General features: G+C 34.5%; 1 protein-coding gene across 3 annotated transcripts; it reads left to right on the top strand.

Annotated features, from left to right (window-relative positions):
* The first annotated feature begins 4,113 nt into the window (after window positions 1–4,113).
* Window positions 4,114–21,050, top strand: LOC147065094 (uncharacterized). Of its 3 annotated transcripts, none has more exons than XM_085956626.1 (9): window positions 4,114–4,255; window positions 8,175–8,308; window positions 9,725–9,926; window positions 10,528–10,721; window positions 12,825–13,033; window positions 13,215–13,362; window positions 14,696–15,391; window positions 17,850–18,067; window positions 20,116–21,050. In XM_085956626.1, the coding sequence occupies exons 1-9, from the start codon at window positions 4,181–4,183 to the stop codon at window positions 20,211–20,213; spliced, it is 1,974 nt and encodes a 657-aa protein (XP_085812752.1). In that variant the 5' UTR covers window positions 4,114–4,180; the 3' UTR covers window positions 20,214–21,050. The 3 variants fall into 3 exon arrangements, 2 of the variants coding, with proteins under 2 accessions (XP_085812752.1, XP_085812753.1); XM_085956627.1 differs by lacking the exon at window positions 20,116–21,050 and adding an exon at window positions 18,447–18,482; XR_015071755.1 differs by lacking the exons at window positions 17,850–18,067; window positions 20,116–21,050 and adding an exon at window positions 15,862–16,486 and having other exon boundaries at window positions 14,696–15,540.
* The last annotated feature ends 6,761 nt before the right edge of the window (window positions 21,051–27,811 follow it).

Below are 27,811 nucleotides of genomic sequence, written 5' to 3'. Positions count from 1 at the left end.
GCGGGGCGTTGTCAAACAGGCGTGCGCTTATTCTGCATACATATTTTAATTTATTCTACACCGAGCGCTTACATCGCTTATTGTTATTGCAAATAATAACTTACTATGCTAGCACAATGACATCATTGTGAAAATGAATTTAGAGCGGACAAATAAATTACGAAATTTTACAGCTTTGCAAAGAAACACGAGGCGAAATGTGATCGGCGCCGCTTTTTACATAGGTGAAAGGTAATGCGCGGCAAGAGGCGTGTGATTATGGTTATATATATACGCTTCTCATGCCGACTGCGCCCCGCTCGCCGCTTTGGTGGGCGTTATGCCTTAAACTAAAAAAACTTGAACTCACACCTTTTACTTTCCGGGTGGATTCTCTTATTCTTCGAGTTTTGTTGATTTCATTAGAAATTTCGCCAAATGAAAAGCTCAAGTTATCGATACTCACTTCACTCACTCACCTACCTATATCACATCCAGCGGGTCTATTTTATACACAAGGCGACTATCGACCGCTAAAGTGATAAAGTGATAGTATTTATTACATATTTGTATTGAGGTATTATAATTGTTACAATAAGTTAGCAGTCTAAACAGTCTATCTCGCACTAAATTTTATCACAGCCAAGACAGGTGCTGTTAAAATATAGCACTTATTGTAACAATTACAACCAACTTATTGTAATTGTTACAATAACTGATAATACTTTGATACAAACCTACCCTAAGTTTGATAATACGCTGTCTGATTTCCAAGGTTGTTATGTCACTTTCAGTAAAATGTTCAGGAGAGCAATTTGAAAGTTCACATTGAAATAATAAATTGCACTACCAATATATATATATATATATATATCGCCGTCTGATTCCCAGGTATTATATGTCACTTTCTGTAAAATTCTCAGGAGAGCAATTTGATAGTTGACATTGAAATAATTGCCCAACCTATATATCAAAAACTGTGTTCTGCATAATATAAAAGAATTTTCGAGATTATCGACAAATACGTTCATAATTTTTGTATTCTGACTAATGGATTAAACAGAGTTCTGGAAATATAACAAAATGGCATTAAAAAGTCATTTTGCTTAAAAATGTGAAATAGAACAACCTGGAAATCAGGCAGCGAATATTTACCACTTTATCACTTTAGCGGTCAATAATAGTATAGAATAGACCCGCAGATGGTTTGTACTATTAATATTCACGTTCTTTCTTGCTCTTGAAAATAATGAAATTATTGTTTTATTATTCAATATGTAGGTAGGTATGTGTTGAACACTCATGCATGATTTAAGAATAAGTATTAGATTATTTTTATTTTGAAAAACCCTCAGATACACAGTTACACAGTAAGTACCTACATAGGTCTTAAAAATCATGGAAAATAGTTTGGTTATCTGGTCGCCACTTACATAATGTAATCAAGCTAATACCTAATAATAATTATATTGTTTGTTTGAACGCAAAGATAGATACATACTTACCCAATATGAATACTATGAATATTTCAAACAAAAATCTTGACCGGAAAGGGTATTTTTATTGGCTCTACAATCAGCGAATCTATTCTATAAACAAGACTGCTTTCGGCCGCTACGGCAGCTATCTGTGTAGGTTTGTATCAAGTATTAGCACTTATTGTAACAATTACAATAAGTTAGCCATCTGATCTAAATAGTCAAAACTGTCTCTAGCTCTAAAATTTACCACATCCAAAAGAGGTCCTGTTAAAACATAGCACTTATTGTAACAATTACAACTAAATATATTAATTGTTACAATAAGTGCTAATAGTTCGATACAAACCTACCCAAGATAGCTGCCGTAGCGGCCGAAAGCAGTCTTGCGTATAGAATAGATGCGCTTGTCCCCTTTTATAAAATACATTATTTAGTATACCTATTGTGTTAAAAATAAATATGCTAGTAGTCTAAACTATCTATTTCGCTCTAACATTTACCACAGACAAAAGAGGTTCTGTTAAAATATAGCACTTATTGTAACAATTACAACTAAACTTATTATAATTGTTACAATAATTATTATTAATAAGTGCTAATACTTCGATACAGACCTACCCTAAACAGTCTTGTGTATAGAATAAATGCGCCGGTGTCGATTTCGGCGGCCTCCAGAAGCGATATGACGAAAAATGGTTGTTAGCCATTCTCTCAATAATATTCAGACCACGAATATGATTTGACGGCAATATTCGCAGATGTGGACATGTGTCGAGTTTCAAAATATGGTTTCTAGTTCCTAATATTATGTGCACGTGCATTAATAATAAATTGCGTGGCGGTAGAAGTTTATTGTAATAATATTGTACCTATTTTTATATTTTTTGGTAGTCCAGGTGCATTTTTTTAAAATATGTTTTCCATCCGCGGTGGAATCAAAAAAATAATATGGGTAACTTTTTTATATCATAAAAAAACTTGTAAATGATTTTATTCAATTTTATTTGTTGGATGTACATTGGTTTGGACAAAGAGATTGAAAGACTGGAGAGGGAACACGCTATCATTTATGTACTAAAAAATACGAATCGGAGAAAGACAGTTGGTAATGTTGGTATTCTGGAGCTTCTTCAAGTTCGTGTGGTAAAACAACATGGCGGATATGATATTGTTATTCTCTCGATTTATACGTATTATACGTTATTATTCGGTAAAAAAATGTTTATTAATGGAAGAATACAAATGAGTAACAGCATTTCGGAACAATATGCATACTATTAATTATTTATACATTGATAGTTTTTCCTAAAAGATCTTTTACAATAACAATTCAAAACTTGTACATCAAACGTCAAATGGTTGTTTATTGCGAAAAATCCAGGGCCGTATGCATAATATTATTTTGAACCCAAAATATACGATGTCTTTTTCAAAGTAAAAACTGTTAGTGCTAGTTAATGACATTCATTATTTACATAAATTTTATATTTCATTTCAGAGTTAAATATATATTTAAGAATACCAAACAAAAAATTGTATTTATATGAAGTATGTAATGGAGTATATGTAGTAATTTTATAATGTTATAGGTATAAATTAAACTATTTCAGATTTCCGAAAAATGAAGTTCTTCGGAAATTGTGGATTGATGGAGTCGGGCGGGAGAGCTGGGTGCCATCTAAATATTCATTACTGTGTGGGAAGCATTTCTCGGAAAGTGACGTTAAATGAGTGTTAAAGTTAAATGAGAGTTAAAAAAGTGAGTAAAATAGATAAAATATTGTAATTAACTATATAATCAAATTTTCAACATACCTACCTATATTTTGTCTCTAATAGGTTTGTATAAACAAGTAATTTTATACACAATATGGCAAAAACGAACCCATGTTATATTTTTATTTCATAAAATATTTTCAAAATACACATGTGTAAATAGGTAGGTAATATAATATTTATTTTTTTTTGTTTGTAATTAACTGTAATTATTTGTGTTTTTTATTTAAACGTTTTATCTAAACAATAATGCTATGTTATTTTATATAGAACAATATGTAAAAACAAGACCATATTTCTTATTCCAATATTTAACCATTTGCTATTAATTGATTTGTGTATAATTTTTCGTTGCGGGAACTTTTTATAATGAAAATACGTTTATCATAAATTGGTTGTAAGCTTGTGTTGATAAAAAAAAAATACTCAGTGGGGCGTTTTTATGTCCAAGTATGGCCCATTTGCAGCAAAGTGTACCTAATTTCAGAGAAGTAACACTTTCTCTCACAAAACGAGTACACACTGACATTTGTGTGCTACCTCTGGGGGAGGAGTCCAATCTCTTTGGGTTTGGACCATGCTTAAATACATAAAAACATTAATTTGTTATGTTGGTTCATTTATTTTTGTAGTATTAATTCTTATCGTATGTAATGATTTTTTTTTTATTACCTACTGAATAGAAAAAATATCATAAAAATAAAAGATGCTTTAGGTACATAGGTAGGTACACCGATTAATAATATTTCTATTATTTTACATCAATAAACCAAGTATCCACGATATACATTATTTAACACGGCAATGATAGACTGTTTAAATACAATGTGCACTCAACAGCCTTTTCGAAAAAATAAAAAGTTTTAAACGTCAGTTCACACGTGAAGCGGTAATGTCAATATGACGAATTTCATCGTTTGAAATAATTAAAAACTAAGAACAATATGAGCAAGTTAACTGTTGACCGACATAAAAACAAATATTTAAGAAGGGATGAACTTCTTCAACTCAGCAAGGAGGTATTTAGACTTTGATTAATCATCTCATTGACACTTATTCGTTTGACTGCACAAAACCGACATGTGAATCATTAGATTATGTATTTATGTTTATTGTGACATCATTGCGCTATCAAGGGTCACTTTGTATGTTAAATGCTTTTTCTATGTACATGTGTGAATCTATACATTTTAAATGCAGGCAGAAATCGTCTTTATAATCGCCTTAGAAAAACAATTTTCAACATGCCTTGAATTCCCTAAATTATTTTTTTATTCAATGAGTGATACCTTTACATACCTTCTATATTTGCGAAGATGTAGAAGGCAATGATGCTACATAAGATTTAAGAATGTACCATTCGTTATTCCTTAAGTTGTTATGTAAAATGACTATTTTGTGAGCTTCTATTATAAAATTAAAGTATGTTGGTGACAATCAGTGGCGGCCGGTGGTCTTCAGAAAAGCATTTTCTGGTAGCACGTAGGTCGCTTTTGTGGCACCGCTGCAGGGTGAGGGAGGGCCGGCCATGGCGACGGAACCCTTGAGGCTGTGCCATAAGGGTACGACGTGTCACACTTTTCCTACTGTCGTAAAGCGTCTTTTCATGATTACCTCAATCACCGAAGGCTGAGGTGTTCACTTACCGACTTCTCAGAAAGTAAATTAAATATGTCTTTGTTTATTATACTATTTCTTAAAAAAGTTTTTGAACAGCTAGAATGATTTAATATCGATAAAGAAATATAAATGTCACAGTTTATGGCTTTACACATTGAGCGAACAATGCGTCAGCCAAAATAACCGGCTGATGTTTTTTTTTTATTGTTTTCAATGTATTTGAGTGGTTTAGAAATAAACGCGGCAGTTTGTATTTTTGTAAAATTTTGGCGATTCATTAAATATGTTAACTGTAAAATTGTTAAAAATTAACTTGCCAACATTGTTATAAAACAGAAACTGGCGTTTTTGTTTCTAGAGTCCTTCGTTTCGTGCGCCGATCTAAAAGTGTGTAAAAAATTCTAAACAAAACGCCACTACAGGAACATTCGACCACGGTTTAAGTAGTATACAATGACCTCATTGTAATCCTGTGCAAACTGAAAATCTATTTGGATCGCAATCGCTTTTCGATCGCACTTCACGTTGGACTTCACTCCATCGGCACCTTTTATTTATCAAATATTAATTTTTCACGTACAATCAGTCAGTACCTATATATAATATGATTTCGTAATGTTATGAGATAGCGGATCTGCAATTTCATAACATTACGAATTAATGTTAATTATTTCATCATAATTTTTTAAATATTATTTCATAGTGTAAATATGTATAAATAGCGGGTCAGAATCGATTGGACATTTCACTCGATTATAAGTTTCCGTGAAAGAAAGACACATTTTAATCAGTAAATAAATTCTCGCCTCCCCCATCATCACGAACAACTATTACCGTATCTCAACTGTAATACCTATCCTCTATCGGACAAAAGAATACCACATGTGTATAAGTATATGACATTTCTTTTTTCGTTAAATGATTGTAATTATGCAATCGAAGCAAGTCCGCCAAAATGGCAACACGCACCAGAACAGATTAATAAGAAAGAAATGAGAAAGCCAGTCTCCATGGACTAAAGCTTTGAAGCTAATATTGGTTTACGACTTAATGATGGTCAGGAATACAATGCCCGCCTGAATGTTCTCAAATATTACCAAATATTGAAAGCAGCGGCGAGGTTTGGAAGTAGGCTGTTAAGATTCAACATAAATAGTGCACACTAAACTTTGTCAGTCATACTTATTTGTTTTCATTGAATTAAGAATATAATTATTTGCAGATGGTGCTGGGTAGTTTTTAAAATTCGATTATACCCAGCCTAACCAAACCATAATAGTGTAGGTATGCTATGGGCAATCCGACAAAATGGTGCACACTTTTTCAGTCATATTTATTTGTTTTCGTTGAACTAAGAATACAATTATTCGCAAATGGTGTTGGTTAGTTTTTTTAAATTCAGTAAACCCTGCGATCTTAAAAAATATTCTTCTATCAATAAAATATCTAAAATTATATATTATTATGTATGGTTTAATCACCTAAATTTAGATATTTTATAGATGGACAATTTTTTCTTGACAATTATCTACTATGGCTTGGATTAGGCAGGGTTTATTGAATTTTAAAAACTAGCAAACACTATGTACACATTGTAGTCTTCGTTCAATGAAAACAAATACGTTTGACTGACAAAGTATAGCATGCATTATTTAGGTATGTTGAATCTTAACACGTTGATCGCCATGGGGGTCACCGGTGACCGGCATTGGATTACGTTACGGGGGCCATGGGGGTCACCGGTGACCGGCAAAGAAGACCTGCCTTAGAGTTGTTCTACAGTGCCGGCGGGCACGCGCACAGTGAATTTTTCGACACGCGGTGACCGGCATGGCCCTTCTGTATATTGCTGCCACTTGGCCTGAAAATATAGGCTCACTAATGTAAAGAATGTACATAATGAAAAAAAAGTTTTCCTTTTAAATTGTAAATGTGTTTTTATTGATATAAAAATAAAAATTAAATAGATTATAAAAATGTTAGTTATAAAAATTATGTAAATAATAAAAAAATAGAATTATAAAAATGATTATAATGTATTTATACGTATATTTCCAGTTTATGTGTATCCAGGTATTATACTACCCAATTTGAAAACTTTTATTCCGTATTTGTGCCTTTTCTCTTTATTATACTATCTAAATCTAAATATAATTCAACCTCGAAATGGCACCATGCTCTCGTCAACACATATGGACAGGTGACCGGCGAAATGGCCGGCCTAGCGCAATATAATAAATGAACTTGTTGGCGCCGCGACGGACACATATGGCCGGCACTTCATAAAAACCAATATTTACGTAAAAAAATCATCAAAATGAAAAAAAACATTATATTCTTTCATAACCTATCAAATAATACCTTAGAAACAAATAATCATTTTTTAACTATTTTATGTAAAACTAGTTGGCGATCAATGTGTTAACAGCCTACCTTCACCTTTCGCCACTGCGGTCAGAAATACAAAGCCAAAGAATGTTCTCAAATGTTACCAATATTGAAGGCGTATTTTGTTTCTGTGACAAACTTTAATGCATATTATCATACTGAAGTAACTATTGAAGATACAATATTCTTCAACACATGTTTAAGTTTATCCTGTACCTCTCAAAAATTTTAATTAAACCCCAAAAGGTCCCCATTATTTTCATGTTCCCTAGCAACACGTTCATTTTATTAATGGCTTTATACTATAATTTGAAGCATATTACTAAAAACTTGCACTCGAAAAATAAATCATTACAATCAATAGACTATTATGAAAGTAATACATAATAAAAAAAAAATACCTTTAGTTCGGAATTAACATACCAAAAATGATTGTTTGAAACATCATAGCGTTTGCTTAAATTCTTACATTGATATTATCAACATAATATGGATTATTCAGTGGCTAGTGGACACCCTTATGCTATACTTCAGCTGGGGCACTGTCTAAAACGATCGTGACTACGCGACGCGAAGATTGTGCAAACGACACCAGCAGAAGAAAACATAATTTGTCATAAAAGTTCAACATGCGTCCATTTAATGTTCTGTTTATTATTCTATTAGTAACAATAATAATGTATTCATTGACATGTTTTCTTTTTCATGTAAATGGGTAACGTTTTTTTGTCATCTTTACACGATTTAAGAATTAATACCCCCGTCGCGATCACACAACAAATTGACGTGTTCACTGCTCGACTTTCGCTCTCCGATTGCCAGAGAGTCCAAAATTTCGTCGCACCTATAGTTGAAAATTATTTGCCGTATCACTGAAGTATGCTCTTAATACTCCGGTATACTTTACCATGATGGTTTATTTTGTTTTAGGATTTGGCTGATACAATTATTCAATTACAGTCGCACACTGTTCAATTGAAAAATATAATCTTAAGAAATAACCATCAAAAGAAAACTGGGAAAACCAAAAAAAGGAAAAGAGACAGGGATTTCGACTTTTCCAAGTAAAGTGACAACCTACTTATTTATTATAATGTTTTTTTTACATGCTATAATATAAGTAAAATGGAGGAAAGGAAGATGTGAAAATAACCATATCAATCTTTAGTATATCTATTTTATCTCAATATGTAATAGGTACCTATACCTAAACTACAAATTGTTAACTCAATACATTCACAACATGATGACATTTAGACCTTTTCTATGCCTATGACAATATCTGACAAGCCGCAGATTTTTAACGACACATGTTGAATGTAGAGCGAAGCTCTTACTAAAATCGCTGTAATACCAATAATTTCCAGCTTAGTATTTCATAATTATTCAAACAGATGTCACTGTATGTTTAATTTTTAAATTATGCAAATCAATCGACAGTGGCTAGTAATTTCATTTTAAAGTCGGATGAGATAACCCATGAAATTCGTATGCACATTTATAACATATTCATTTACCTATAAAATTATTATTTTTTTATTCATTACTGAATGTACACAAGATTTAAGAATCATAATTTCTTTTTATTGAAAATAAACAATTTTGAAATACCTCAGAAAACATAATATTATCTACCTACTATTCAAACAGTTAATACTTTAGCACGTTTCCGTTATTTTTATTAGTCTAAATTAACACAGCAAGTTATCTGCAATAATTAGTAAATTCGTAATACGGTGTGAATTTAAGTTGGTAGATATGTCGTGTGAAATACGTCTCTTATTTGCGTAACTCAGTCAAATTCGGGTCAAGTTCGTGCTGGCGTATCTATGGTTTTTCCACCCGAACCTCGAGATGCGCTAAATTTTGTATGGAAACTTCAAACAAGAATTGAATGTATCAACATAACCTACAATTTTATTAGTCATGTCATTGTAGTATGTATTAAAAAAAATAGGTTACTACTTGCCACTCGATATTTGACATAAATAAAAGGCAAATGTGAACATTTCTTATCGTGCAAATTGCAACAGCGCAATCACTGATTAAACATTTTTAGCGGCTTCTTAATTTCTTGCTCAACATGTGCACATGTGCGGTAAAACGATAGTGGCAAAAACCCTGGTGCAAAAAATATAAACACCACACAGCATAGCACACGAAACATGCACACAACAATAACAAACACGTCTCACTAACGCTTGAAAAATGAGATTGGTGGGATTGATCAGCATTTTTGTATGTAAATTGTTATGAAAACTTAATTCGCATGATAATGCTGGTAGTAAACCCATGCACGCGTCCAGTTGCTATAATGACGAGGCCACTTATAATACCTAAGAATAATCTTTTTATTTGTTCCTAGTGTTCTAAATTTTTAAAAGAATATTCGAATTGATTCGACCATAATTTAAAAAAAATAATTATCATATTTTCCAATATTTTTTATATTTTTCCAATATATTTCCGAAATTTTCCAGATGTGAAACCCGTAGAATATTGTTGAGGGTTGCTTATCTTGGTGTGCGGTACAATGGTCTTGCGGTTCAAGAGGACTCGTCGGAAACCATCGAGGCTTACCTTTTTTCGGCACTGATTAAGAGCTGTCTGATCCAATGCCGTGAGAAGTCTACTTATCACAGATGCGGCAGGACTGATAAAGGAGTCAGTGGAAGTGGACAGGTATATAAAGATATTATAAAATACCAATATAAGAATTCACCTAGATGAGATAGATGGACTGGCCACACTGTTTAATTACATAGGAGAGTTATGGATAACAAACCAAGCCGACGCAATTTAATCGGTAAGCAGTAATTCCAGTAATTTTATTGGGTTACTGCGGATGCCAGAGCAGCCATGACCACCAACTAGTGGAGCCTGACAATGAATACTTATTTACTTCACCGTAGCATGCTCCAATTGTATGCATAGAGCAAGCACAAGGTGGCGCCTCTTCCCTCGCTCATGCATCACATGGCATTTTAGCTTTGCACAGTTATAGTTGATTATAACAGAGTGAGGAGGGTCAGCCACAATGATGGATACATGTCCCAGCCATGTGAAACACCTCTTTGTGATTGCATCGATTACAAACTGTTGACGTCTACTTGGGAACTCGATACTACGATAAATAGAAGACAATAAAGGAAATAAAAACCAACTGAATAATCAGGTCAATGATAAATAGATACTTGATGACTTCATCATTTCAGTTTCTTGAATGAAGTACATAATACCTAACTGATTTTCATAATAATTTGAATTCATCGTTGTTTTCTAGGTTATATCCATAGATGTCCGAAGTCGTCTCACCGCTGAGCAATTGTCTACAAAAGATAGTTGCAGATCAGAGGAACTTGACTATTGTAAAATGCTCAACAGACTACTTCCCGAAGACATTCGAGCCATTGCCTGGTTGCCGATTCCTCCAGTCCCAGAAACTGATGATAAAAGCATCGAACCGTACAGCGCCAGGTGAATTTCAATGCTTGTTTTGATTATAGTAATTTAAAGAGTCAAATGGTGTTTTGTTCTGTTTACCTATAACAGGACACATTTCTTTATCTCACTGGTAGCAATAAATCGTGCAACCGGTTCTAAATGTTGAGTTATGATCATCACCAGTGGACACAATATGATGGAATTGTAAACATTTTAAAACAATATTATTTGCTACTAGTCTTGTGTAGTACTCGTGCCACAAGTAGATACATTTACATTTTATGTGGTCATTTGAGATTTGCAAACAAACCAAAACTTTATTAATTGAACTAGCATTCAGAGTCATTGTGGTTAAATAGGTAGAGTGCCCGTTTCCTGAAACTGCGGGTGTAAGTTCATTTCCTCGTCTGACAGAAATAATCTGTTGGTTTTTATTAGTTAGGAGTGAAACGGTATGTAGTTGACTTTTATTTTTATTTACTTGTTGGAGGGATACTGTTATGACATTGTCGCAATTAGCAAAATTTCCCGATCAACGGGGGACTTAAAAATAACAATCATTGAACATTTTATTAATAAACTAAAATAACAAAATAATTAATATCATACATGAAATAAAAGTTATATATCTTTGCAATAAACTAAAAATAATTACAAGATAAAAAGAACTTTTTATAAACTTGACTTGACTAGCTTAAACAATCAAAAAAATTTGTACTTGATAGAAATAATACTGAAATGTTATTTTGACATTTCATATTGATTTCCATAGTAACACACGTATATATTAATAATTTAGTTGCTAGGACCCCAGACCCCTAGCAACCAATAACAGTGGATTGGATTACGGATTTCTTCCGAAATAACTTTTCATACAAAATAGAATTAACTGAAAATGAATTCAATTCTACTTAAAAATGGCTAAAAGTATTTAAAAAATGCATTGGCGTCTTGTTCTGATGTAATCTAAAAGTTTCAAATGTCTAGCTAGTCGGGAAGTTAGTTAAAAATGAATTGCAAGATTTGTACTGGATAAACAACCACCGGACAAATAAGAATACGACCTAAGAAAAACGTTGTAAAATAGCATTCATTTTCTCCTGTGTTGCAAAAAAGAATCTACTTTCTTTTGTTTCACTCGTAACGTAACTTTATTTTATGAGAGCGAGCGAGAAAAATTGTATGTTCGTGATTCCACTCATGACGATTCATGGCACATGTCAATACAAGTGCAGTAAAAAAAATATTATTTACAGTCCATCGCAATATGAACGCATTCATACTCTTTGGGGTCGCAATAAGCTTGATAGTTTTTACAGAAAATATTACATAGTTGAAGCGATGCCGAGCAAGGAAAATCGATGCAATATGCAGTCAGAAATAGTATTGGTAACAATAATTCAATTCACCCTCAATCTCAACAAGTTAAAGATTAAATCACATGTTGAAATTCGATTATGTGTAATGGTTTTTGAAATAAAAGCCTCAATTACATCGAGCTTCTTTACGAGCTGTTTATTCGCGAATTATAAAGCGGGCGATTCAGCTACTGCGATTTGATGATTACACACAAAACTTTCCATTCGCTGAGAAGCCACAAGCCAGCGACTATTTTGAGGGAACGTAGTTCGTTTTTTTACCGGGAGGTTGGTACTGCGCTCTACTGCGCAGACGCAGTAGGCCCACACGCCGGCGTGTAGCGTGTAAAGTTGACCGGCTTTCAACTTTTCTCGGTGGAGTGCTTACAACCTGCTTATTAGCTTATTCGATGATTACACTGGGCGACTTTACAGGCAGATTGTAAATTCGCCAATAAACAGCTCGTAAAGAAGCTCAATGTAATTGAGGCTAATGTTTTCCTTAGTTAACTGTTGTTAGTTCTACCTAATGTTAGTAACAATTATTTAGGAATAAGTAATTACTAAATACATCAGCTGTCAGACTTTGGTTTAAGGCAAATTTAAAAGGACTGCATAAATATAAAATATCTGATATAAACATGTGTCACATATTATACAGACGCATATTATCTATTTTGCGCAAACACAATCTAAACTCGTGTCAGAAATGAGCTCAGTATGTTAATATTACACATGATTATATTGATTACATGTGTATAAATTGTCCTTTTTCCAGATTCGACTGCAAACGCCGTACTTACAAGTATTGGTTTCCACGAGGGTGCCTAAATCTTCAAGCTATGTCAGAAGCTTGTCGACATCTGAAAGGCTCGCACGACTTCAGGAATCTGTGCAAGATGGACGTTGCTAACGGAGTAACTTCCTACTATCGATACATTCATTCGGCTAGTGTCGTCAGTGTGGGAAACGAGCTAAATGACAAAGGTATAAATTCATTTAATCTTCCTATTGTATTGATTAATGGTACAATGTACAAAAATGACCAAACCAAAGCTCGAATTGATATAAATAAAAAGGATTTGAAATCATACAAGTTATAATAGTATTGTGTACTTACCGATATATGGATAATAAATATTTTTGTTTTTTGTTTAAATTTTAATAGGTTACAGTATGCACTATCTTCAAGTGACTGCAAATGCTTTTCTGTGGCACCAAATCCGGTGTATGGCTGGTCTCCTGTTCCTTGTGGGCAGTGGAAGTGAAAGTCCTAACATCATCAAAGAACTGCTAGACGTTGAAGCCAACCCTAGGTACTATGCTGCCTGCTAAGTAAAAAGACAGTGTTTTCGGTGAAATGAGAACCCAAGTTTTAAACTACCTTTTCTCTTATATTGTGTAAAATTATAGGATTTTTTCTCATAATCTCTAAATAGACAGTGTAGATTTAGAGATCCGTATATAATATGAATTTATACGAGGGTTGTCCGTAAAATAAGGTCTCCACAGCGCTGGAGTCGCGAGGAACGATCCAGCAACACTGTTGTGTAGCTTGGTTCCCTGCCTACAAATCCACACCAGTCTGAGCTGTCTACGACGCTTAGTCTTGGTTAGGTAGCCGTTCGCGTTGGAGCTTCCCCCCGCTGCTACTGCCAGGTGTGAGTTACGTTCTCTTATTCGTATTTTGTATGCTAAGGACACTACACCTATAGAAATTTATCTGACAGTTATGTGAAGTGTATGGACATCAAAAACGTGCGAAAATGGTGCAGAGTTTAAAAACGGATGTACAGACATCCATGATGAACAGCGTGCCAGACGGCCATCGGTTTCGGACGAAACGATTGCAAAAGTGGAGAGGGTAATGCTTGAAGATCGATGGGTGACGATTCGGGAGCTGTGCAAATTGATCCCTGATGTCAGTAAGACTACTATTGACAAGATTTTGATAGAACATTTGCATTATCGCAAGGTGGGTCCCCAAAATGCTCACCGAAGATCACCAATGGCAACGAGTTGAAACCTCATCAACCAATTTGGATGGAATAACGTCACACACCCCTTACAGCCCGGACCTAGCACCAAGTGATTATCATCTCTTTCCTGCGTTGAAGTCACACCTGGGTGGGACAAATTTCAGGACCGACGAGGAGTTGAAAGAAGAGGTCATACGCTACCTGCACGCCGCGGCGGGAGAGTTCTATGACACGGGTATAAGAAAAATGCATTGATCGCAATGGTGATTATGTAGAAAAATAGTAGAAAATCCAGGCTTTCCAGCAATGTACATAATTCATTGCAAATAAACGTGTTTTTCTTTGTGATAAAAAATTGGAGACCTTATTTTACGGACTATCCTCGTACATAATATAAGTGAAACGGTTGTTTAAAACATAGGTTCTCATTTCACTAAAATCAAAAACACTGTCTTAGCATATGATTTATGCATATTATTATATAAATTTGTTAAAATATTTTTTTTTATAAATCAAGTAATTGTTGAATCTCTTATGAAAGTATTATGTATGTATTTAAATTTTGCCAGCTGTCGACTATAATAGAGATTATATAAATGTCATAAAATGTAGAATTTTATTAATGTTATAAACTGCAAATTCGTTGACATTTATTTCAATTTATTTCCAGAAAACCACAATACAATATGGCCGTTGAGGCTCCATTGAATCTATTCCATTGTGCCTATGAAATATTAGAAGACTTTGAACTGAAAGACGATCCTGAAATACCAATAAATAAACCAATAAAAAATGTTCAAATAACTGCCATAAATGAAATAACCACAGAGAATCACGTTTCCAACGACCAGAATGTAAATATTAATTTACATGACAAACAACTTAACTCGTCGAATATGCAAAATGGCACAATTAATGAAAACACTGACAGCTCACAATTTTCAATATGTAATAAAATATCACACCTTGAAAATAATTCTCCATCTACAAACTGTTCGAACAGAAATCAGCATGTTTTGAATGATGGTAATAATTCACAAATCGATATGGATTATTCTAAAGAAAAGCAAGCTCCGTATGTAGAGACGAAAGTTAATAAATTAAAACGTAAAAAAATGGATGATTCAGACGAGGATATCGAAAGTATTGTTAAAAAAGAAGTTCCAGGGAATGCTATTAATAGTTTTTCTGCTGCCGATAGAATAGCCAATGAGAGCGAAGGAATTATGTCTCTGTCGGATTATACAGAACGGGCTACGGCAAACGTGTTTGATCCGAATAAAGTAGATTGGTGGTTCGTGGATCTAGAAGAATTGACAGCTATTATAAAGTGTTTCCAATCACAGTGGTCCAGGACGGCTATTCAGTGAGTATCACATCATTTTATATTGGCAATTTTGCATGTTACATATTTTGAGATGGTTTCACAAGCTTATCCAAAAAACTATTATGTACCCAGTGTGATATAAAATAATATATATAATCACAATGATATTACAAAACAATAATTGAGGCGTGCATTTTCAAAGTGAACTTATTCCACTTCAACAAATTTTTGGCAAAAGCCAATAAACTGTTTACGGTGTTGATTTTACATATCGTCGTTGCGCCTTCAAAATCGGCTATGTGCATAAATTTCACAAAATAGGTTTGTTGCACCAAAAATTTGATAATAATTCCTTCTATACTAAGGAAACAATATAATGATTATGATAAAATGTATTCTGGAATTGCTTTAAAAAATATATCGATGTTGTAGGTGACAGGCATTGTAATTCGCATTGTTTTTAGCCTCTCCTGTAAAGTTTTGAAAAATACACACAGCCGATTTTGAAGGCGCAACGACGATATACTTTCCTGCCGATGCTGAAGCGCTTTCCAAATTGAGCTACTATTGGCGATCGGCTTTTGTATTTTAATTAGTTGAATCTTGTGAATTATTCGTTGAATAAATAGATTAGTTTTTCATCTGCGTCCAATTGTGTGTGATAATTTTTCTATGAATCCTGAGATAAAATTAAACATTTTTTTTGTTTCTCTTCTCATGCCGTTTTTGCTTCTATAACCCCATTTCACACGTAGCGAATTTTATCGATAAAAATCCACATGATAATTTTCCACCGAGCACTTGCAGCAGGGAACTCGTTAGTAAGAACACTGATAATTCGAAATTCGCCGTAATTCGAAATTTTCGCGGAAAAAAAGTCCCTTGAACATTATTGTCATATAAAACCATATCTTTAATTCAATTTCGTAATTCGAAATGATTTCAGAGTCCCTGGCATATAAAAATATTCAATAAATCGTAAAGTACACTATTTCATTAGCCAGTCATTGAAAATTGTGACAGACTTTTCTTAAAACATCAAAACTTACTTATTTTATGATGGTAATAAAAATAATCCTGACATTTTATAACCCAATTCGGTAGGCACATCTATGATCAGAAACAAAATTAATGAAAATTAAAAAAAAAGATTTTTTTCAAAATTTTAATATTTTCTCCCCATACATTTCGTAATTCGTAATTTGAATTTTTTTTCGATTTTCGGTCCCATGGAATTCGTATTAATGAGGTTTTACTGTAATAAGGCGAAAGCCGCTATACAGTTCAGCGCTCTACTCCAACCGTTTTAGCACGGATTTTTATCACGGCAATATAATTTTTTTTTGGTGAGTCCGATCCTAGAAAGATCATATTATTATGGGCCTCCACAGGGTGGAGGTTTGTATTAACAGATTTTTGTTTTTACGAGAAAAGGATTTTAGCTACTTGCTCAACCTATTAGGTCCACACTAGAGGTGAATTGGAAATACTGTCACCAGTTTGTGTACTCAAGTATCGGATGAAACTACCCATACTCAGTGCGTGTGGCCCAATAAACTTGTTCTAAAAAACTTGTGATGATATCATCGCGAGTCGCTGGCTAGTTGGTAGACTTTCAATACTATTGACATTAAATGCGCACGAGCGAGGTAGCACTTGAATACAATTATATTTTAATTTATTAGTCTATACATGCGAATGACATCATCTTATGTATGAACAAATGGGTCATAAATTTTATGCAGCAGCATATTATTCCCTTGGAAATGCAGTGAGGTGACTGAGGTGACGCAGTTTACATTAAAAAAAATCATTGTTATTCATTTTATGTTAACATGAATATTATAACATATCATAAAAACAACTCATAAATTTAAAATGTGTTTAAAATTTTATAATAAATGGGACATTTCGAAAAGATCAGCTCAGTGTATTTTTAGCGATTCTATTGAAGCCGATATTTCAAATACTAATATGGAGTTAAGTTTTACTTCCAGTTTAGTATGAGACTTCATACGCACGCCAACCGCTCTATATAGTATTCCAATTAACACAATGCTTACGGGCCCTTTTAATTAACGTGTTAATTTGCATTTGAAAAGTAATTAGCAAAAACAAAATTTTGTGCGGCCCGTAAGCTATGGGTTAATACTAGTAAGTATTATGGAAAAAGTTGTGATACCAAGTATTTTTTTATACTGGTAGTAAGTATACTTAGTCTTCAAAATCGACCAGTTTTCCCACCTCTAGTCCACACTTTGAAAAAGAATATGTGTATTTGCCAGACCCAGGATTCGAACCTGAGACTTACGACATTATAAACCGACGTGTTAGCCGTTCGGCCATCGTGGGCGTTGCTGTGTGTTAAAAGGGGGGAAGTGTCACATTTGGCCAACATACAGACTCAGAGATTCCTTATCACTTTCATCTTTTAACTAATGTGTAACTGTAAATTTTTTTGATAGGTGACACAATATTATATTGTATTATATTTTAGGGCGTCAATGATAAGAGACATTGTGGAGGAGTTGGAAGCGCTGTATAATAAGGAGATTGACAATAGACTAAGAAACAGCACGCCAGTTCCACCGGAGACTAGCGACGGCTGCATAAGGCGAAACGGGGACACGATTGAATTCCTTCTGCAGAGCGAGTGCTTGTTGCAGGGAGTCAAGGCAAAGATTTATCAGCCTCTACTCACAAGGAATACTTGTGGTATGTTTCATTCCTTGCTCCTTTCATTTTCTAATATTTATCATGTTTTTGTATGGAATGACCTGCCATATTGTATCGGCAAATTGTACTTTGTACGCAATTAAATCATAGTAAGGTACCTATGTAATAAATCTAATTTTTATCTTTTATGGTTTTTTATATGCGAAGTTTAATTAAATTTTATAATGTCTTAATTCCATGTTGTCATGTGTGACCTATCAGGACAAAATATCCGGTCAAATGTGAAAATTGTTAAAAACATAATGACATAATGTTATACGTGTTTAAATCCAAGTGTCACCACTTGTAAACAATGTTCTGCGCATGATAATCACGTCATACCTCTCGCATATAATGTTTAATGCTGTCCTGCTCGTAGACTGAACGTAGCACTTGCGTTTGCAACGCTGGCCGCTAATTGACACAGCTGCACAGCAGTTCAATTTGTTTACTCAAAGTGAATGGATGTATTTATTACTCAATTCAACCCTGGGTATCATATCATGACTAAAAGTGAAATAGCACATGAAGTTATGATCTTGGAAAATAAGGATGGAAGTTAAAATAGTGAGGAAGAAGACACAACACGCCAAAAACAAAGTGGTCAGTGATACAATCGCATCTTGACGATCTAATAACATTTATTGACTATTTGTCAGATATGAAATTCAACTATATAACACGCATTTTCGTAATTTTAGAGAGTTGAATATATAAAAACAGCAGACTTGAAAAGTGCAAACAACTTGATTCTTTTTTCAAAGCAGGATTACCGAAAGAAGCGCGTCGACATCAATCATTAATGTCACTCCACAACGGGTGTGTCTAGATTAGAGCTTCCAAGTAATACAGTCGAACTCGGTTATTACGATCACGGACATAGTGAGATCTCGGATGTAATGAGGAAATATTCGTTGACAATTTTAGTTCATGATTTTCTCCATACATTTATTCACTTTTATAACGAACTACTTATCGGATATACCGAGCAAAAATATCATCAAAAACTTTCATAAAACTGTTAATGTGTTGATCGTTTAAAAAGATTTTCGACCCTAAGCAATAAAATCCGACCGGGCAGTTAAGGCGATACATCAGTGAAACGGCAAATAATTTTGAACAGTATGTGGAACGAAATTTCGCAGTACTCGCCAATCGGAGACCGACCGTCGAGGTGACTGCACGTCCGTTTGTTTTGTGATGGCGACGAGGGTATTAATTCTTAAATCGTGTAAAGATGACTAAAAACGTTACCCATTTACTTTAAAAAGAAAACATGTCAATGAATATATTATTATTTAGAACAATAAACAGAACATTAAATGGACGCATGTTGGTTTATATGACAAATTATATTTTGGTCGGCATGCGTCATTTGCACCCGCAATCCGCGCATCGCCTAGCCACGATCTTTTAAGACTCAACTGAGGTATAGCCTTAACTAGACCGATGTCGCCGGGATCGGATTACATTTATGACACTAGTTAAGTGTCTAAGTACCTAATTGGTGTTTTCGCCGACAACATTGAAAAAGTATCCACACATATGGTTGAAATTTCATGTAAAAAATCCAAGCTGAAGTCAGTAGGTACCTACCAGCATTCATTACAATAAACAATATCTTTTGTAGTTTATGAATGCCATGCTTATTTCGGGGATTTTTACAATGGTTTTCAGATTTTTTTATGTTCTATTTTTGTTTGAATTGCGACTTTTTGTGTTATGTGACCGCTCATTTAAAAATACCTATTCTCTGATATAACGAGTAATGCTTATAACAAGCAAATTCAGGTCCCATCTTCCTTGTGATAACCAAGTTTGACTGTATCTTCGCTTGAATCTTCTTGAATCGTGGCAGATGGAAATAGGATTGGTTCGAATTTGCTCACAATCCCGAAAAACCATAGATAATAGATTTTGGCAATCGTGGCAGATGATCAGGCCAGATGCAATCTGCCAATGTAATTTGAGCATAAGCAGAGTGCTACATAGTCAATTATAAAATGACAATATTATGTACTTAATCATGATGATATTTTATTCTACAGAGAGCCTCGAGAACCGAATCGAACACTACATAAAGAAGAAGCGCTTAAAGAAACCCACCGGTGAAGAATCCGAGTTTGTGACAGACATGGCTTTATGAGCTGTTGAGATAGTGGAATATTCAATAATTTATCTTCTAATAATGGTGCCTGGACACTTTAAAACCCATACTGTATCTCATTTTCGTTGATAAGTCAAGTCGCAATGAATGTTTAGTTAGATTTATAATGAAATTGTTTTCGATTAAGATAACACTAATTAGAAGCAACAGATGGAATCTAGAATGGCAGCCATTACATGTTTAATATTAGACGTATTAATTTTCTTCCGTTTGTATATCACAAACTACTTTATGACTGTATTTGACTGTTTTATGTAAGAATGCTTCAAATCAGGGAACTCAGAATAATGGAAAAAGAAATACTTAACGGGTAAGGAGTAACAGGTAACCGATCTCGAGTAAGGAATAATCCGGGATAAACTTAAAACACGTGTCAAGAATATGACATACGTCGAATACTGACAACTGCTCTCAGTTTATGCATTGACTCTCATTTAATATTGGTGTATTACGCACACTATTGCATGTGCATAATGCGTGTTTCATTTTCGTAGGACAAATACATTCAAACCCTGCATCAAAATATAGTGTATTGAATATAGCCTATCGGAATTCTATTTATTATCTGTTCTGTGCTTCAAATCAAAGCAGACTGATGACAGTTTAAAATAAATCTTATTGAAACTTCTTTATTTGGAAGTACTTACATATTTGTGAAAAAACATTTTCTACAATGAGCATTAATAAATCAAACTTAAGATCAAAATTAACAGACAACCATATCGCATCTGTTTTGCGTATTACGCATCACAAAATTTTAGCCTAAATTGCAGAATTTAGTTTCAAACAAACAATTATTGCATAAATCACGTGGTGAAAAAATTTAAATATTTTTTAGTATGTATATATAAGACTAATAATAATGTATATTTAATTAAAAATATGAGTTTACACAATGAAATAATTTTTAGTTTGTTTGCCTTATGTTTTTTAAAAACAAAAAATATTTACAAAAGAAAGGGCAGCCGGTTAAATATTTTTGATTTCAAAATTGTCCCTTTGACGAAAAAGTTTGTGAACCCCTCTTGTAGACAAACCAATTTTTCAGTTATTTTGTGTAATACATATCTAGACCAGCGGCGGCTCCTCTAATACCATGCAAGTGCAATGCACTGCCTGCATTTTTGAAGACATCGCTCAACTTTTCATTGTTATTCATACGTGTATCACTCACTTCGCGAAGTAGAACATGTAGCAGTATTATTAACAATACTCCGTTCATGAGCTCAAAGCGATTGCGATCCAAATAGATTTTCAGTTTGCACAGGATTACAATGAGGTCATTGTATACTGCTTAAACGGTGGCCGAATGTTCCTGTAATGCCATTTTGTGTAGAATTTTTTACACACTTTTAGATCGGCGCACGTTACGAAGGACTCTAGAAACAAAAACGCCAGTTTCTGTTTTATAACAATGTTGGGGAGTTAATTTTAATAATTTTACAGTTATCAGCGGTTATTTATTTGGCTAATGCATTGTTCTCTCAGAGCGTAAAGCCATAAACTGTGACATTTATATTTCTTTATTGATATTAAATCATTCTAGCTGTTCAAATTTTTTTTGAGAAATAGTATAAATAAACTAAGACATATTTAATTTACCTTCTGAGAAGTCTGTAAGAGAACACGGTAGCCTTCGGTAATTCGGACCCTCCCTACAAAAGCGATCTGCGCACTGCAGGTCTGACATGGCGGGAGGCGCAAGAGTTGGCGATGGACCAAGGGAAGTGGCGCGAACTTGTGCTTGCCCTATGCCCCAATGCTGGGTCGTGACAGGGTGAAAGAAGAAGATCTTCTCATTATAGAAGATAAACCATTGCGCACTACCAGAAAATGCTATTCTGAAGACCACCGGCCGCCACTGATCTAGACTACCCTATTTTTTTTTATAGTTCGACTACGTTATTAGCTATACCATAGATAAAATGGTTTGAATTTTAACCGACTACCACTCGTTGACAAACGCTATCATTAATAACATGGCAGACATTATCTGTGCTTCTAAATATTGTTATCTTAGTTATAAACTAATAAGTTAAATATCATCGTTGAGCTGCTAAAAAATCTCCAAAATGACAATTTTGTCAAAATATTTTTTTTTTATATTTCTTATTTGTTTAGTAAAACTCTCAATGTTTTTGTACTTACAACCAAAATTAAAATATAATACAATAAAATACAAAAATATTACGTAGAGCACATAATATGAAGCACTTACTTTCAAAAGCAGCTAAAACGGTTTTGTGCAAATTTTAAGATAAATTGAAATAACATATTCTATCTTTTACTACCGTTTTAGCCGATTTTGAAACTAAGCTAGATTTTTAATAATTAATATTGTCATATTTAGCTGAGTTTTGAAATTACAACTAAGACCATTACTATGGTAGACAAATATATTTATCAAAATATAATATATTATCCAACTCAAAATACTCAAAAAACCATTTTAGCCACTTTTGAAAGTAAGCGCTTCATATGCCTAAGGCTGATTTTCCAGTCACGCTGAACGTCAGTGCTGACGACGATGCGTAGCTGCTCGGCGCTGACTGTCAGCCCAGACTCAATCTAGTCCCGTACCGATCACCGCAAAGTACAGTCGGCAAAATGCTCGTCAAAATTGTTGCCATGTATTAACGTATGGAAAAAAACGAGAACGACTAATTTTGACAGTACTCATCATAACGTACGCACAGCGTGACACTGCAACGCTCATTGGCAGAGATGGCACATACGGCTGCGTATGGTCGGCGCCGACAGTACTCAGCGCTGAGCAATCAGCTTTATTAGGAAACACTACATTGCGATAATACATATTCGCCGATCAGCGCCAACGGTCAGCGTAACTGGAAAATCAGAGAATATTACATACATATAAATTGTATAACTTTTGAACCACCTGATATATTTCATTCAAATTTTAATAATCTATTGTCAACTGATCTACCAATAATATAATAAAACAAACACATCAAAGATTTGAAAACACAGGCCTATTCAAGGAATGACACACCCATTTCATTCTCTTTCCACATCACTTTGGAATGTCATTTATGAGTACTAAAGAAATATTACATCTGCATATTAAGAATATGCCCGATAACACTCCACGCGCCTACATATTAGCATATGACAGGAACGTTAGGTAAAGTAAACCTATACGGTAATCTAAGGTATTATAGCTAAGGTAATAATGGATACCATAAACAAAAAGTGTTGATAGTACTATAATACCTCCAATATACGTAGTCATTGCATCGGAGCTGTTACACTCGATTATAACCCCCCACACTACTTGTTATTTAAATAAAATAAAAAGTTATTTAGGACTACTGTCATTTTTGTGCTTATAAAGCAGTTTTTGTCTTCTGTAAAATCTCAATTTTGTCACATTGGAAGTTTTAAAAGCTCAACGATAATATACATAGTTTGTTTTCAAAGCATTTTAAAGACATGTCCATGATATCGTTAATTTTATTGTTCATTATTGTAATGTATTAACGATAGGTACTGTGTTTGCTTGGTGAAAAAATATAGATACTTTCCATTATTGATTTAATGTTTACTTAAAGTTGGAATTATTTTTTGTTTTCAAACAATAATTTATTGACTTGTTCAATATGGCTGTTGATTTATGCGATAACATAAATAGTTTTGAAATGTTTTCATTTATAATGATTATTTATTATTGTGAGTAGGTTATATATACATCATTATGTTACATTATATAGAATAGATTTTGTAGTTATTTGTTGCAAAATAAAAAATGTGCTACAACAAAAAAATGTCTTTACATGAAACTTTTGTATTCACACTTACAAATATATAGTCACTGTATATTAAATACCTCCTATGTGGTGATTTTGACGAAAATTAGTTATTGATACCACGTGATACGCATTTTTTTCCCTACCATATGTTTTATATCACTTGTGGAAAGATCAAATAAAAAATAAAATCGATATTAAATTAATACTATGTGAGAGCATCCAAAATCATGCACCGTAATTAATGCTATGTGAGCGTCCGCCGCAATTTTCAGTATTATAATAATCTTATGTGAACACAGCACAGGATTCAACATATTCAACACCATGCATATAGAATTAATCCTATGTGATAAAAAATATGGATAAAGCTACGATTTTACCATTTAATATTAAATATATAATGAAAAAAAATATGTTTATCCAATTTTAATTTATGATTAGGATATTATACAAAAAATGTTAAAACATAATATATATCTATGATTATTTTTTAAAACAGTTTTTGTCGACTATCTCAGAATATTACTCAAACCATATAGGAGGTATTTAAAATACAGTGACGATATAATAACCCGGCCATATTTCCAATATCCTGAAGTAGACTCCCAAACCAGGAAACTTTGGGGGGCCCCTAGGCCAGGATCATTGGTGGACTCCCCTACCTATCACTAAGGCAGATGGTCTACAGCAGCATTTGTAAAAAGGCACTATGTAATAGTAAAAAAAAAGTGAGGAAGAGATGTGAATAAAATAAATTTGAGAGGTTAAAAGCAAAGAGTAGAGCATGATTAAGAAGTGAAAAGTATAGAATAAAACATGATAATTAAATTGTTCAGGGCATGAGATCGCGCTGACAATTGGATATGTCAGTGAAACTCGTATCTATAGAATATAATAAAAAAGGAATTTAAGTACCTCGTAAGTAAAAGATGTGAATAAACAAGACTTGTAAGTGTGTGATAAAATTGATTATTGGGGCGCCAAGTGCTTTCTAGATGCGTACATGATGGTATACTGTAGAATTAAAGAAAACACTATAATTTAGAGTTAACAATTATTTATTATAAGCTAGAAAACATATTAAATTTATTAAAACAAGTAAGAAGATAGAGGACATGAAATTTAAGAGACTCGTGATCATTGCTTTGCGAACATAATATATATAGTTTTACAAGAACATTATAATACAAAAAATAGGGGTACTCATCTGCTGGTCCATTTGTAGCCACTGATTATACAAATAGTAATGAAAGTTCAAATGAAGCTAAAGCAATACTGAGAATTTAAGTGACCGGCGTCCGAACCGGCCGTCATCAAAAGCAAGTTACCGTTTAAGTGCAGATCTCCTTCCAGGTGGGTCGCCAGGGTAAAAATGACCGAGTCCAGGCAAGAATGGGATCTTGTCCTGCCGCAGGGTGGGGGTTGGTGTGAAAGAGACAACCAATCCTGCATCTTCTTCTACTTGCTGAGCATTTACCTACTTTGGATTTTAGCTAAGTATATCCACAATGTGACAAATACTAATGTTGGGCTTTGTCTTACTTATTAGGAATTATTAGGTTATTAGGTATTTTCGGATGTTACGGTATTATCTATAACTCCTTTGTTAGAAGCCGGCTTAAGAGTGGGTCGATTGTTTGAGCCCCTCATCAGTTGAAACATGACCATATGGTGAAATGAGTTCAAAAGAAATTTTTGAGGCTCCTTTACTTGAGGTTGTATAGATACTATCCGTGGCTTTATGCAACTGGCGTCCTCTTATGTATGCTTACATAGTGTAGTTTAAACACTAGACGATATTTATATGTGGCCACGTATTTTTTGACTTATACGCGGTGTAAATGAGAACTGAGTGCCCTTGATAACTATCTTAGAAATTGGGAGCATCAGCCGTTGGTTCTCCCAAGGTGCAGAACTAACCTGCCATTAGTAATGCCAATTGGGAGGGCAATAACCAAATCGATTCGGATATATGCCACCTATGTGAGGATGAGTATATGTAATAGGTGGGCATTGTTTTATAAATCCACAAAATAGGGTCTACTTAAGTCATCCGGTGTACTTCCTTGTATCTAATTTATAATTTTTGTATTTACACTTTCTACTCTTTAATAACTAAATACTGCATCTGTCTTTTTTTATATATTATACTGTTTTTTTAATATTTCTTTGTTTTTAAATGTCATGTTACGAATGTTCTAAAATTAAATTAATAATTTGTAACGCATGCATGCTACCAGTGCTCCTGTATGACTGAGACATGGCATCTTACTGGGGTCCAAAGATCTTGACTTTTGAGCTTTGAGAATCGATAAATCTTATGAGTACATTGGTAAGACTGCATTACAAACACTTTCGTTCGTGGACATGTGTATTCCCAATGCCGCCAGAAATTGTAACACTCTGTAACCATGTGGCACAGCCTCAGGGATTCTGTCACCATGGTCAACCCTCCCTCAACCTGCGACGCTGCAAAAGCGATCTACACTTTATGAGTCAAGTGGCATGACCTTGTGCTCCAATGCTGGAGTGTAATAGGGTGAAGTAAGTGGCGGTAAGGTGTACTTCTTTGGCCATAACCGCCCCTAATATCTGCACGACGCCTCCAAGAATCCGTCACTCGCCAGTCTTCTTGCATCGTTCCAGGTCAAACCAGCATCCCGTAGCTCCACCGTATACACTCTATAGATAGTATTTAGCGGCCTTCCAGGATGCCGGAATCCGGTTGGCTTGAAGAACAGGCAAACCAGGTTGATGTTTCTTCTGGCATCCGCAGCACGTGGCCGAGCCAGGTCCAACATCGCCTCTTCACTCTCAGCATGATGAGATGCTGCTTGGTACATTCTCTTATTTCCTCGTTACTCCCAAAGTCTTACCAACCGCACACCCAGTATCCGTCGCAAACATCTGTTTTCGAATCTCAGTATACGGTTGCTCTGAGCCTTCGTAAGGTGCCATGATTCACTACCATAAAGCAGCACCGTCAGAATGCAAGCGTCGAATAGGCGGTATTTGGTTTTGACGGAGTACAATCATGAGACCCAGACACTCCACATTGAATGTTGCTCCAGCCATTCCCATTCGGGTAGCGAGCTCCTCTGCAAAATGCCAACTCCCGTGATGTGTACCCCCAAGTATTTGAAGCTGTCGACGCTCTCCACATTTTGTCCATCACTAATCAGAGGGAAATCAGGATCAGGACAGGTGCTATTGCACAAAACATTGGTTTTCTTTGCGTTGATTTTCAAACCAACGCGAGACGAGTTATCATGCAACGTGTAGATTTCCCCTTGAATGCCTTCGATTGAGTTGTCGAATAGGACATCGTCGTCGGCGTATTTCAGGTTGCATAGCTTCACTATGGGGGGGGGGGGGGGGGGTAACAAATATGCCAGGTGGTATTGACTTCCGTAGTATGAAGTCAAAGAGGATGATGAAGAGGACACAACCCTGTCTGACTCCGGTCATGAACCATTCCATAACAGTGTCACCAATTCTGACACAGCATTCTCTATTCTCGTACAGGCATTTGATTATGGCAATGATCTTGGTAGGGATCCCATATGCTCCCAGTATCCTCCAGAGGGAGGGGTGGTACAAACTGTCGAAAGCCTTCTCATAATCCGCAAAGCAGCAGGCCAACGGACTGTTCAGTTCATGGCTCTGCTGAAGAAGACATCGAAGGTTGTGGATTTGGTCAGCACACACTCATCCAGGTAGAAACCGGCTGGTTTTTCCTGAGGACGTGCATTATCGGGTCCCTTATTCATCTCGTCAAAAGGATGTTTGCCAAAATATTTCCCGGAA

This window comes from Rhyacophila brunnea, unplaced genomic scaffold (assembly GCF_057557595.1).
Source record: "Rhyacophila brunnea isolate RB1 unplaced genomic scaffold, BYU_Rbru_1.0 scaffold_6, whole genome shotgun sequence".
Classification (NCBI taxonomy): domain Eukaryota; kingdom Metazoa; phylum Arthropoda; class Insecta; order Trichoptera; family Rhyacophilidae; genus Rhyacophila; species Rhyacophila brunnea.
This window is presented reverse-complemented; position numbering and strand designations above follow the sequence as displayed.